General features: G+C 48.2%; 1 protein-coding gene across 1 annotated transcript in view; it reads left to right on the plus strand.

Annotated features, from left to right (window-relative positions):
* Positions 1–1,278: 1,278 nt before the first annotated feature.
* Positions 1,279–13,188, plus strand: part of SH3GL1 (SH3-domain GRB2-like 1) — a 31,768-nt gene continuing 19,858 nt past the window's right edge. Inside the window, exon 1 of the mRNA XM_004689337.2 lies at positions 1,279–1,542. Coding sequence (XP_004689394.1) covers positions 1,498–1,542 — 45 coding nt within the window. The 5' untranslated portion in view covers positions 1,279–1,497. The remainder of the gene's footprint in view (positions 1,543–13,188) is intronic.

The raw sequence follows: 13,188 nt of genomic DNA on the forward strand, positions 1-13,188 counted from the left end.
ACCTCTGGCCTGTACACCCAGCTCTGTATGCATAAAATAAAAATAAATAAATCTTAAAAAAAATAGTACCATTAGTGTTTGGGGGAGGTTGGGGCATGTGTACACTGATCCAGTACGGTAGCGGCTGTTAAACATTTGGAGCCTCCAGATAATTTCTGCTGCCGAAAATCACCCCCACCTGACTCAATGCTGCAGATGCAAGCAGTTTAGGTGATCACTTTCTTTTTTCTTTTCCTGGATTCATTTACTCATTCTGATTCATCACTAGTTTTCAATTCATTTAATACTTTCTTGTCAATACTAGTTTGTCAAAAATCAGTATTGATAGCATGTATAGATCCAGGAAGGCATCCCAGAGGAGGTGACATTCCAAGCAGAATCTCTTTAAGACTGACAAAGAATTGGCGTGGCAGACCTCTCCTGACCCGCCGGCTGCTCCCCTCAGCAGTGTACTTCGTTGATCTGCCTGTTCTGCTCCATATTCTGTCTCTGGTGAATCCTCTCACTGTCCCTGCACCTCTGGCCTGAACCACAGTTCTGTATGAATAAATAAATAAATCTTTAAAAAAAAAAGATTGACAAAGAATATGTAAGAGGGGAACAAAGGCCCATAGGCTGAGGGAATCACAGATTATAGAAGAAAGCTTAAGACAGAAACATCGACAGAGTTAAATTCTGCAAACTTCGTAGCCCATGTTAGAAAATTAGGAGTGTATTCTGCGGTTATAGTAGGTAGATTTTAAACAGGACACGTGTGATCTGAATTGTTATAGATGCCTCTTTTGGACTGCTTTACAGGGGGATGAACTGACGGGAAGAACGTGAAGCTGGGCACACCAGAGGAGCCAGTTGGTACATCCGGTCAGGGCACAGAGGACAGAGGAAGGCAGTGGAAAACAGACGTGATATCCTGATGTCTGTCTCGGTCAAATGAGTGGATGAGCTCGGGACAAAGCAGGGAGTGGGGAGGGAGGGGCTAAACTCACGGTGGAACTGGGTATCTCAGAGCAGCAAACAGTTATCTATAGATTCGTAAACCCTGTCTCGCGAGTTCTATCTGCCTTTCACTTTCCTAAACCATCCAGGTAGATTAAAGATATTAGGGCCGCTTCCGGAACTGCCAGGGTCGTAGCGGCAACCACCGCTCGGCTCCTCTAGGATTGCCCGAGTCCCACTCGTTGGCACCGGGAGGCTGGACTCCCTCGCGACTGTTGCAGAGCGCGTGCGCCGAGCTGCCAGCAGGGGGCGCGCGTGCGCAGACGGGGCCGGACCGGCACCGGAAGTGTGTGGTTGCCATGTAATATCCTGGCCGCGCGGGCGCGCTAGGGGCTGAGGCGGTGCCAGGGCAGACGCGGAGAGGGCTAGAGAGGAGGTGGAGGCGGCGCCGACGGCGGCCGGTTGTGGAGCGCGGGGGTCCGCGGCGCCCGAGAGCCTGTCGTTTGCGCGCTGCCTCCGTTTCGCTGCGTCCGGGCTGGAGGCCCGACAGCGGAAGGCAACATGTCGGTGGCCGGGCTAAAGAAACAGTTCTACAAGGCGAGCCAGGTGAGTGGAGGCCGAGGCGGGGGGCTGCCCCGAGTGGGGGGCCAGGCCAGGCCCGCCTGGGCCGGGGTAGACCGGAGGCACAGAAGGGCTGACGTTGGCCCCTTCCCCCCTTCGGGTGGGGAGACCCCAGGAGAGACGGGTACTGCGTGCGGAATCACCCAGGCCCCGCGCGCCATGTGAACGCCTGTCTCCTCAAGGAGGTTGGGCAGACCTCCTTGAGGTCTGAAATGCGCTTTCTAGACCCGGGACATGGGTCCCACTTCTCCTTTCCTTCCTCCTAGAAGGGCAGGGAGGAAGGAGCAGAGGGGAAAAATCTAATCCAGAGGCTGTCGAAACAGGAGTCTTGCCAGATAGCCCAGGGACAGGGAAAAGTTGCCTCACCGCAATTACAAGACGAAACGAAACGAAAAACCCTTTCCATCGACCCCGGATAAAGTTGAAATGGTAGAGAGAAAAGTTAGGGTCTCACTCCAGTCCCTCCGACGTCTAGTCCCTCTCCCCAGAGACGGGGACTGTCACCCGTTCTTTATGTCTCTTCAAAGATAAGTGCTCCCCTCTCTGAGTTAGTGTAGCATAATCGACATAGTTTTGTGTACTTTGTGCCTTTCTTAAATGTGTCTTGGAGATCACAGTACAGCTGGAATTCTCCACCTGGGGTCATCCTGTTTGGTGGGACAGCCTGGGCACTGCGGTTCTCTGAGGCTAAAGATATTTAGAGACTATCTCTAGATTCCATGATGGCTAAACCCTGGAGGAAAAGAGACTTAATCTAGAAGGCATTCTAGGATTGTTGCTGAGAGTGTAACCCTTTGTCCCAGATGGGTGGAATTAAATGATCTGGCCTTGGGTTAGACCCTGCCCAGCAGGCATCAGATCCCCACGTGTTTTACTGGAGCATCTGGGAGTACTGGTCACTCTCTTGGCCCTAATGTAGTCTCTCCTACAGGGACTCTTACTGTCACTATAGATCTTGGAAGAATCCCTGGGCTATGTTGTTCCTTCGTGTAGACAGGCCTCTGGAAGCTTCCCCTCCTCACCCCTCTTAGGTCCCATACTGGTGGCCTATACCATCCCAGCAGACACACCTCTTGGTAAAGGAAAAATCTGGGCCTCTCTGGACAGCCATCGGAGCCAAATTTCTCTTGGGGCTGGGGGATGAAGGAGCCTAATCCTGCATTCAAGTCTGTGAAGCACCATGAAACCCGGAAAGTACAATGTGGTATATAAGCTAGTGGTTCAGATCAATTTATTATCTTGACATTCTGAGGGTGGACCCTGGAGAATTGTAGTGGCTACGCTCTACACTGAGAGCGATCCTGTTGGCTTCCTGGTCATTCCTGTGTTGAGTTGCACTCAGGGATCACCCTGGCTGTGTTCCATTCTCTTCTGCAATAGTTTCCATGGTCCTCTAACAACCAGCTGTTTATCGGGATATATCCATCTCTGTTTCTTTTCTCTCTTTTTTTTTAAAGGTTTATTTATTTATACATACAAGAACTGGGATACAGGCCAGAGGTGCAGGGGGCGGGGATGGAGGGGTGGTGAGAGGATTCACCAGAGACGGAGTGGGGAGCACAACAGGCAGAATGACTGAAATACAATGAGCAGCACAGGAGAGGTCCGCCACGTCATGTGGGTCAGCTCCCTGGCCAGGGATTGAACTTGTGCTGCAGTGGCTGCGGCCAGCTTCATAGTGCTGCACTTTAACCCCTTGCACCACCAGGGAGGGCCCCTCTTTTCTCGTTTTTTCTTTAAGTTTTATTTATTTATGTATACAAGAGCTGGGGTGTAGGTCAGAGGTACTGGAGGTGAGGTGAGAGGATTCACCAGAGACAGAATGGGTAACAGAACCAGGTGGATCCACTGAAATCCACTGCTGAGGGGAGCAGCAGGCAAGACAGGAGAGATCTGCCGCACCATGTGGGTCAGCTCCCTGCCTGGGAATGGAACTCATGCTGTGGTGGCTGCAGACAGCTTCATAGTGCTGAGACTTAACCCCTAACCCCTTGCACCACCCGGGAGGCCCTCTTTGCTCATTCTTAGGAATACCTTAATGCTGTTCTGTGCCCTTAGAATAGAGTGACCTATGCAAGAGTGACATTTCTTGTTGAGTAATAGTAATTGATCTTTACTGAGTTCCTATTGTAGTAGTAGGCACTGTGTTTTAAGTCAGTTGGCTTCAGCTGGTCTCACTCATGTGGCTGAAGGGTAACTGTATACCCCCTTTAACAGACAAGGCAACATTAATCTTTCTACAGAATAGTGATTCTCAATCAGGGTCTGCTCTGCTGCCCTTCAGGGACACTTAACAATATCTGGAGACATTTGGGGATGTCACAACTTGGTGGATTGCACCTGGCACCCAGGTAGAGACCAGGAAGCCAATGAATGCTACAGCCTACATTACACCAGGTAGCTCATGACAACCAGGAGTTACCCAGCCCCAGATGTCAATAGTGATGAGATTGAGAAACCCTGCTTTAAGGTTTCAGAAACATGAGAGTAATTACACCGAAACAACAAACTTGGCCCTTCTAATGATAGCAGTTTGCTTTTTCATAGTTCTCACATCACAGGTAGTCACATAGATGCAATCCAGTCATGACTTGGGGAGAAGGTTCTGCTGATATTGAGTCCAGGGACTGTTGCTAAACATCCCATGATGCAAAGGATAGCCTCCCCAGCAGAATTGTCTCCCCAATGTTGATAGCACCAGGGTTGAGAAACCCTGCCTTGAAACAGCTTCTTTATTTCAAAGACTCATAGCAGTGTAGTTTGTAAATCGAGAACAAGAACTGAGGCGGATGTGAGAAAGAGCTGGTATGGAGAAGCTTGGTTCCTAGCAAGTAAAGCCACGATATGAATGAAAAGTTCCTAGTCTCATTGGTGATACAGACCATAAACTAGTTCCCAATATCTGATTCCACACCAGTCCATCTCTACTAAAATATTTTGGTCAGCTTTAAAATCATTTTGGGCTTGAGTGGGAAGTCTGTGAGTGCATCCTTTTTTTTTTTTCTTTTTAAATATTTTATTTATGCATGCATACAAGAACTGGAGTACAGGCCAGAGGTGCAGAGGATGAGAGGATTCAGAGTGGGAGACAGAGTGGGGAGCAGAACAGGTGGATCCACTGAAATACACTGCTGAGGGGAGCAGTGAGCAAGACAGGAGTGGTCTGCTGCGCCATGTGGGTCAGCTCCCTGGCCTGGGATCGAACTTGTGCTACAGTCGCCGCATTAAGCTTGTCAGTGTTGAGACTTAACCCCTGTATCAACAGGGATGCCCTTTTGAATATTTATTTCTGCATAGAAGAACTGAGGTCAGAGGCAAGTCAGAGGTATGGGGGGTGAGAGGACCTACCTGAGAAGGAGTGGGAGCAGAACAGGCAGCTCCACTGAATACACTTGCTTAGCTGTACCATGTGGGCTAGCTCCCTGGCTGGTAGCGCTGAGACTTAAACCCTAGGCCAGCAGGGAAGCCCAAGTGCTTCTTATTATGAACTGTCCACCAACTGGCTGAGGGTCTGGCATGAGAAAAGTTGAAGATTCAATAAAAAGCAAGCCGCGGCCCTCCCTGGTGGCTCAGCGGGTTAAGGCACAGCACTGGGAGGTTTGAGCCACTTCCGCATGAGTTTGATCCCTGCCTGCCCCGGAGGTGACCACATGGCGCGGCAGACCTCTCCTGACCCGCCCGCTGCTCCCCTCAGCAGTGTACTTCGTCGATCTGCCTGTTCTGCTCCCTGCTCTGTTCCCGGTGAGTCCTCTCGCCCTCCACATCTCTGGCCTGTACCCCAGTTCTGTATGAATGAATAACTAAATCTTTAAAAAAAAAAAAAAGCAAGCCACAAAGAAATAGCCATCTGTCTTAGTCGTGTGTGCACACACCTGTAGAGGCCATGGTCTTGCTTGTGTGAGTCTTCCTCAGGGGATGAGGGTGATAACTTTTTATGAGGATTTCTGGGGAACTCAGGAGGGTAAAGAAACCCTGTTAATTGAGATCCAGAGATTCACATGTTCCCTTCTCAGAGTGTTTGCATGACATTAATTTACAGAGCCAAACTGCCAACTTGTTTCCTGATAATTCTTGGGGCCAGGCTATGGAGATTTGAGAGTGAAACTGGGGGTGGAGCTCGCAGCTGCTTGGAATGCTAGCCTGATATATTTTTTTTTTTTACCCCTTTTTGGCCTGAAAAGAGGGAGAAAGTTTGGATTGAGAGATTGGTTTCATCTGAGTGAGGAGTGAAATTCATGACTGCCTTATCCCAGAGTTGGGAAATTTCTTGGATGCTAACTAGGCCCTGGGCTTGTGCCTGGAAGAAAAGATAGAACTTCTGTGAGAAGCATAGAATGAGGGGGGGAGGGTGGGGTGGGAGGCAGGAGCTGAACTTGGTAGAGTAAGCATGATCTGGGAGATGTGACTTGTGCTTTGGAAAATTTCCTGTTACTGCCTGCTCTGATCTCATTCTTTAAGCCTCACATTGCAGGCCCATGCTTTTGATTTCTTAACAAAGTGCCTGTTAAATGATAAACACAAAATGGTCTTAAGGTAGAAAAATCCAGGACCTGTAATCCCTGGCCTTGTCATAAATAAAAGTGTGGAACCTGTGTGCTGGGAATACGAGGTGACAGGCAAAGTCTGGAGAGGGGTTCCCACCCCAGGCCCCCTGAGCTCAGCAGCTGGGGAATAACCTCCGGAAGACAACCTTCCTGAGGCAACAGATGTGGGAAGGGCTTTGGCTGCTGTGATGTACACATGTGCTGAGAACTGGGTCAAGTTCACTCTTACCGGAAGCCATTCTGCCAGTTCATTCTTAAGAAGACCCTTGAACTTGCAGCATCTGTGTGGGGCCTTGAGCTAGATGTTCCCATCGTGCTCCTCACCCCCTTCCTAGTGAGCAGAACAACTGCCTTGCTGGGTGGAATAATCAGCCTGGTGCTTTAGGCTGGACTAAAGAGAGAAGTTTGAAATCAACTTTCCCAGAGAAACCTGACGCCTCCTTAAGTCCCACTTCTCAGGCCTTTCTAAACAGCTAGGCTAGCCTGAACTTGGCAGGACCCTTGATTCACAATGATGAAGATACACTGTGGCCACAAGTCCTGTATCTTGTTAACAACTCAAGATTGAGGGATCATCATTCTGATTCTACTTCCTACAACTGCTTGCATGTCAGTCTGATAGTTCACCTCTGACTCAGAAGCCTGAGTTTATTGAAGACCAGTTTGACTTCCCATGGGTGCCAATGGCTAATATCTTTGCTTATCTGGGTGTGTTTTAAGGGAGAGCCATAGGATACTTAATTATATTCTGTGTGCCACTTAATAACAGCCTGAGTTAGGGATTTCACCTGAAGAGAGTTAGGATTTCACATGATCTCTGCTCCATTTCAGCAGTGGGGGGCTGTCACATTTTGCACCCTAGACCTACCTGCCTCTTCATCCTCCTGAACTTGCATGAGCGCTGGGTCCATTTGGGGCCCTAAGCTCACCTCTCAGACCTTTGATTGTCCCTGTGTGCATCTGTTCACTGTTTCCCCAGAAGTAAAATTTACAGGTTGTGCCTAGGCACTCAGAACCGCCTTCCCGGCTGGCATGTGGTGCCTGGGCTTTGATCTGGGGCCATCAGCTACAATTAGCTTTGCCCTGGCCCCTGTCTCAGCCCTTCCCTGCTTAGGGTTGTTTGTTGCCAATATTTTGAAATTGATTCAATCTGGAAATTTAGTTTTTTTTTTTAATTGGTTCAGACTGGAAACTTAGTTTTTTTTGGAATTGATTCAATCTGGAAACTTAGTTTTTAATTTGGGCAGGCAAGCACATGGTTTGGACACTGGCAGGAGAAAAGTAGAATCTTCCTGTGTTTCTGATTTCCTAGGGCAGGGTGAGGTTTCTAAGCTTTAGGGAGGGTTTGAGGTGAAAGAGTTTGAAAGCACAAGTCTTTTCCACCCCCAGGGCGTGAGGAGTGGGCTGGCCCCCTTGAGCACTGTGTTCAACCTTAATGGCTTGCTAATGGACCTGGTGAAGTGTGGGGGGAGGCCTTCCTGCTTCTTTCCTAAGCTGCCCCTGGAAAGCTGGGTAGGAGATTGTGTCAGACTGGCTGCAGCTGGTTTCTCTCTTCTCACTACCCCCTTTTCCCTCCCCCTCTCACTTGCCCTCCACCCCACCTCTCACCGCCAGTCTGTCCGTCTGTCTCTTTCCTGTCTCTCTGTCCTTTCATGAGGCTGCACTTGGCAGCCTTTTCTTTTGAGCACTGCAGTTTGGGTGCATTTTGCTCATTTCCTGTTGAGCAGTAACCAGGACTCTGCACGAGCGGCTCCCAGAGGATGGCTTCATCTTCCCTTCCTGCTCCAATCCTAGAAAAACTTGCTGACTGGGCCCCAAGAGTGGGGTCACGCGGAGCCTCCAACCACAGCAGGGAAGTAGATGTGCCATTTCCTCCCAAGGCCCTGACTCTGCACCAGCTGCTGCCATGTTGGAAAGGGCTCCTGCCTGCTGCTGGGGTTTCCTCACCTGGGCAGTAAACACCTCTGACCGGCATTGCGCTCATTGTGTTTGATGGCAGGGAGCACGCTGCGGGAGATGCTGTCCTGGCCAAGTGACAGGGGATGCCCGCTGGGTGGTGGAGAGGGCTCCTGGCTTGGGTTGCTGTTCTGCGCCAGTGAGTCCTTCCCAGACCCTTGTGCTCACATCCCTTGTCTCCCAGTTTCCTGACACCCCCCCCACACACACACACAACATGGGTGGCATATTCCAGTTGGACCAGTCTGCTGGTCCCTCGTGGCTGTCCTCTTCCCACTGGACTGCAATACTGCTCTCGCCTTACCCACCAGCCTGAGTTTCATCCACTTCCTGTTTGCCCGCAAAGCCCCGTGTGTGTGTGTGTGTGTGTGTGTGTGTGTGTCTTCTTTATGTAATCTTACTATGTCTTGTGACCTCCCACTGCAGATACTTCTCTACTCCTTCAAACATCTGGTCCAGGGTTCTCCTGCCTACCTTACCACACCTTACCACACCAAGCATGTCCTCATTAACTGCGCTTTTCTTCATACCAGCCACCAGCTCCTGAGGGAGTGAGCTACCTGGTGGCTTGTGATTGATTCAGGTGCTTCCCACTCCCCCATATGTTTGCTGGGGCAGTTGTCAGAAAGGCATTAACAAGGTCAAGGTGGAGGTGGTGGCCCCTTGGAGTGGGAGAGTTCCTGTGTGGTGAGGGCGACAGGTCTTCTGCAGTGTCTCTGGTGGCTCCTGTGCAGGCCTGGGCAGAACCCCAGGGAAGCAGGGTGCCTGGCAAGGCCTTGGAGGGTTTGGTTGGGAACAGGCCCAACTGGTTTTTAAAAAGAAATCAGAGCACTGAAGTTACTGTCTTTGGTTTAGGAGTAACACCTTCAGGACCTGCACTTGGCTGTACCAGAGGGGCCGGATCCTGTGTGCTGGGCAGTATCTGTCACCAGGACCATGCGGCCCCAGGGCCTGCTCAGAACTGCTTTGGAGACTTCTTGGTCAGCCTGCAGCCTCCCCTCCTCCCCTCCTTCTGCTGTCACCATTGTTTCTCTCTGTGGACTGACCTCCAGTTCTACCTCTAGCCATTCTCCCTTCAGGGTCTACACTGCTGGAGTCCACCACTCCTTCATGACACTCCCCGCCAGCCCTGTTATCCTCTAACGTAGAGTAGTGCAATGATGATTTCTCTACGTCATCTTGGGCCACATTCCCATTCTTAAGGTACCCTCTGGAAGTAAAGTGGGAATTTCTGCCCCTTTTCAACCGCACGGACCCAAAGTCCCTCTTCATCCCCTGCGCCCTGCCTCCAGCAGACAGTAAGTAGGTAGTCATCAGTCTCACAGCCTCAGCTCACTGGAGTCCTGGTTGTCTGCCTTCAATTGAGATGGGCATTTGAGGAAGCATTTCATCCACAAAGAAAATGTGAGCTGCTGCAGTGCCCCTCTAATTGCCAACATTGAGTGTGGACAGAGGCATTGGCAGGCCCTTTCGACTTGGTGAAGTCCCTCAGACCGTGGGCCTGGGGGTCTTTTTTTTTTAATATTCATTTATGGATGGAACTGGGGTGAAGAATGGGGGTGAAAGGATTCATCAGAGACAGAGTGGGCAATAGAACAGTGGATCTACTGCAGTACACTGCTGAGGGGAGCAGTGGGGAGATAGGAGAGGTCTGCTGCGCCCTGTGGGTCACTCCCTGGCTGCTGCAGTGATAGCCCTGAGACTTAGCCCCTAGGCCTCCTGGGAGGCCCTGGATTTGGGAGTCATGTGGAAAGTTGCAGTGACAGGATTGTTTGGGACCTAGCAGGAGAGCTTCTGTCCAGGACAGTGGCAAGGAGGAGGCCCTTTTGCCCTGTCTGCCCTCAGCTGTGCTTCTGGAGTCCATAGGTCTACTCGGCTCCCCAGTCAGGCTGACAGGAAAAGGTGACTTCTTTCCAGGAGTATTTACTGAGCTAGTTTGCAGTGTGTCCGCAAGGCCCATGAGCTGTTCAGTGCCAGTGTCACAAAGGGACATACCTCTCTTCAGGCCCTCGTTAAGTTTGTGTTAGGAAGTGTTACAGAGGTAGAAAGAGAAAGAAAGGTCTTTTTAGAAAGAATGGCTGTTAGGTCAACCAGTAGCCTAGTACCCACAAGATATTAGGTGAAATGAGCAAGGTATTGAAGCCCCCCCCCCACTTGCCCTAATGCCCACGATTTATCTCTCAAAAATTAGCAGTTTTGTTGTGCAATTTTGCACCTTCGTGTACATGGTACCACATGTTGGTTTGTGAACTACAGTTTGTGATCTACTTCTGCTCAGCACTGTGTGCATTTTGTTCACACTGACCCAGTACTTGTTTTGATTCCCCACCCCCTGCAGCTGCAGAGCTTTTTTTTTTTTAAACATCATTTTTCATTTTTGTACAATGTGTGCTTTTTCATCTCAGTGGAAACCCCATGGAATTCCCACCACCACTTCACCCATGTGCAGTCACCATGGTCCCTTGTGCTCTTCCCACCCCTGTTTTGATCCTATTCCCCTCTTCTCCCTACCTCCCTGTAGAATGTCTCTGATTTATAGTTGTTTGTTGATTTTATTTTTACTTTATTGCAGTTACTTTTTTCTCCCCTAATCCCTTACACTTATTCCATCATATTTTTTTTTTCTGGCTTATTTCAGTAAGCACGATCCCTTCCAGCTCCAACCATGTTGCCGCAAATGGCATTAGTGTATTTTTTGATTGCTGAGTATTATTCCATTGTTTATATGTACCACATCTTCTTCATACAGTCATCTATTTTTTGGCATTTGCGTTGATTCCACGTTTTACCTATTGTAAATAGTGTTGTGATAAACATGGGGGTACAGTCATCTTCTTAAATTAATGTTTTTGTATCCTTTGGGTAGATCCCTAGGAGAAGAGTTGCTGTATCATATGGAAGCTCCATTTTTAGCAAGTAGAGAAACTATACAGCTTTCTATAGTGGTTGTACCAGTTTGCATTCCCACCAGCTGTATAAGAGGGTTCCTTTTCCTCGTTTGTTGTTGCTAGTTTTTTTTTTTTTAATATTTGCCATTCTCACTGGTGTGAAGTGGTATCTCATTGTGGTTTTGATTTGCATTTCCCTGATTACAAGTGATGTTGAACATTTTTTCATATGCTTATTGGCCATCTGCATTTCCTCTTTGGAGAAATATCTTTTTAGGTCTTATGCCCATTTTTTGACAGGAGTTGTTCACTTTGTTTTTTGTTGAGTTTCATTAGCTCTTCATAGATCTTTGTGATCAGTCCTTTATCATTAGTATTGTATACAAAAATTTTCTCCCAATCAGTGGGGTGTCTCTGTTTTGATTAATGTCTCTTTTGCTGTACAGAAGTGCTTTAATTTGATGTAGTCCCAGCTGTTTATCCTTTTGTTCACTATCTTTGTGCATAGCTTTCTTTTGTGTGGTTATATTACAATCATCTGTACATCCCTTCCCAGTGAAATTTAAGGTATTTCTGAATTTTTGCTCTTTTTAGCAGCTTGAACAGTAAGTAGTCTTTTAGCTGTCCCCTTGGGCATGTTAGACAGTGTTTCTTTAGAGTCATGCTTTAATGGAACCATATAAGTTTTCAGCAGTGCCAACCTGGAAAAAACAGCCTATTCAATTTTCATGACCTAAGTCTCAGTGTTGGCAGGAATCAAGTATTTGAGCCTTTGTGAAGGGTGGTATTTCACCTGTGCCCAACTGACTACATGGGCCCAGGCCCTCAGCTAAGAAGTTGGGTGCAGAATGGGGTGGGGGTGCCCCAGGCTTCAGGTTAGCTCTTAAGACCCAGTGGGAGCACACTGCTACCACTAGACCCAGAACTCTGTTTCTACCCCCTCTCTGCTTCACAGATTTAATTTCCTTGCCAGCCTGTAAATTCCTCAAGAACTCAAGTTTTCCATTTTGTTCTCCATGGTGAGACTGAGCTCGCACCAAGCCCCTGGCATTTAGTCTTGTCCCAAAGGACCCTCAGACTGGTCTCCACAATCAGTCTTCATTGTCTGTGATTCTGTATGTATGGTTTCATCTGCTAAAATGTATTTGTAACTGCTAACCTACACTTGTTACACTTTCCTAGACATGCATAGAAAGACAATAAATTTGAATCTCCCAACATGCTTGTTTATTCCCAGCTCAGTTCTAACCGAACTAATATTATCTACGACATTTCCTATACATACTTATGGTAGAAGTTAATTTATGAAGTAGGTGCAATAAGGATTATTAATAACTAGTTTAAAATGGGGACCTTCCTGGTGGTGAAAGGGGTTGAGCCTCAGCAGTATGAAATCATTGGTAGCCACTGCAGCACGAGTTTGATCCCTAGCCAGAGAGCTGATCCACATGACATGGCAGGCCTCTCCTGTCTTCACCTGCTGCTCCCCTCAGCACTGTGTTTCAGTTGATGCGCCTGTTCTGCTCCCCACTCTGTCTCTGATGAATGCTCTCACTTCCCTGGTCTAAACCCTAGGTTGTGTAGGCATAAATAAATAAATCTTTAAAAAAATAAAACTAGTAAAATAGAACAAGTGTACCATGCTATAATAATTATATGAGTACAGTATCAGCCTTACTTTCCCTCCCCTTCCCTCTCAATAAGATACTAAGAGTATCTTATTGTACATAGTATTTTTGAACCAAGGTTAACCTTGGGTAACAGAAACCGCAGAAAGCAGAACCAAGGATAAAGGAGGACTACTGTAGTTCCTGTAATAGACAGGATGCACCCCCCCAAGGTCCCCCAATATACCAACCAGTGAATATGTTACCTTACTGTCAAAAGGGACTTTGCTGACGAAGAATGTGGACCTCCAGGTGGAGATAGTCTGGATTATCTAGGTGGGCCCACTCCAGTCTTTAGGGTCCTTATAAGCACACACCTTTCCCCACCATGGTCAAAGGGTCCTGTGACTATAGGCCTTCGTGGGGTGCCTCCAGAAGCTGGAAAAGGCAAGGGAACCCCTAAAGTTCCCAGGAAGAAGTATAGCCATGCCAGCATCTTGTTTTTAGCCCAGTGAGAACAACATGAGACTTCTGAGCTCTATGATTCTTGTATTGTTTTAAAATTGTGTTGGTTAGGAAATTTGTAGGTGATTGTTACAGCAACTGGAGAACTGTCCAGTCTTTTTTTTTTTTTTT

This window comes from Condylura cristata, unplaced genomic scaffold (genome assembly GCF_000260355.1).
Source record: "Condylura cristata isolate star-nosed mole 26May11 unplaced genomic scaffold, ConCri1.0 scaffold00025, whole genome shotgun sequence".
Lineage (NCBI taxonomy): Eukaryota > Metazoa > Chordata > Mammalia > Eulipotyphla > Talpidae > Condylura > Condylura cristata.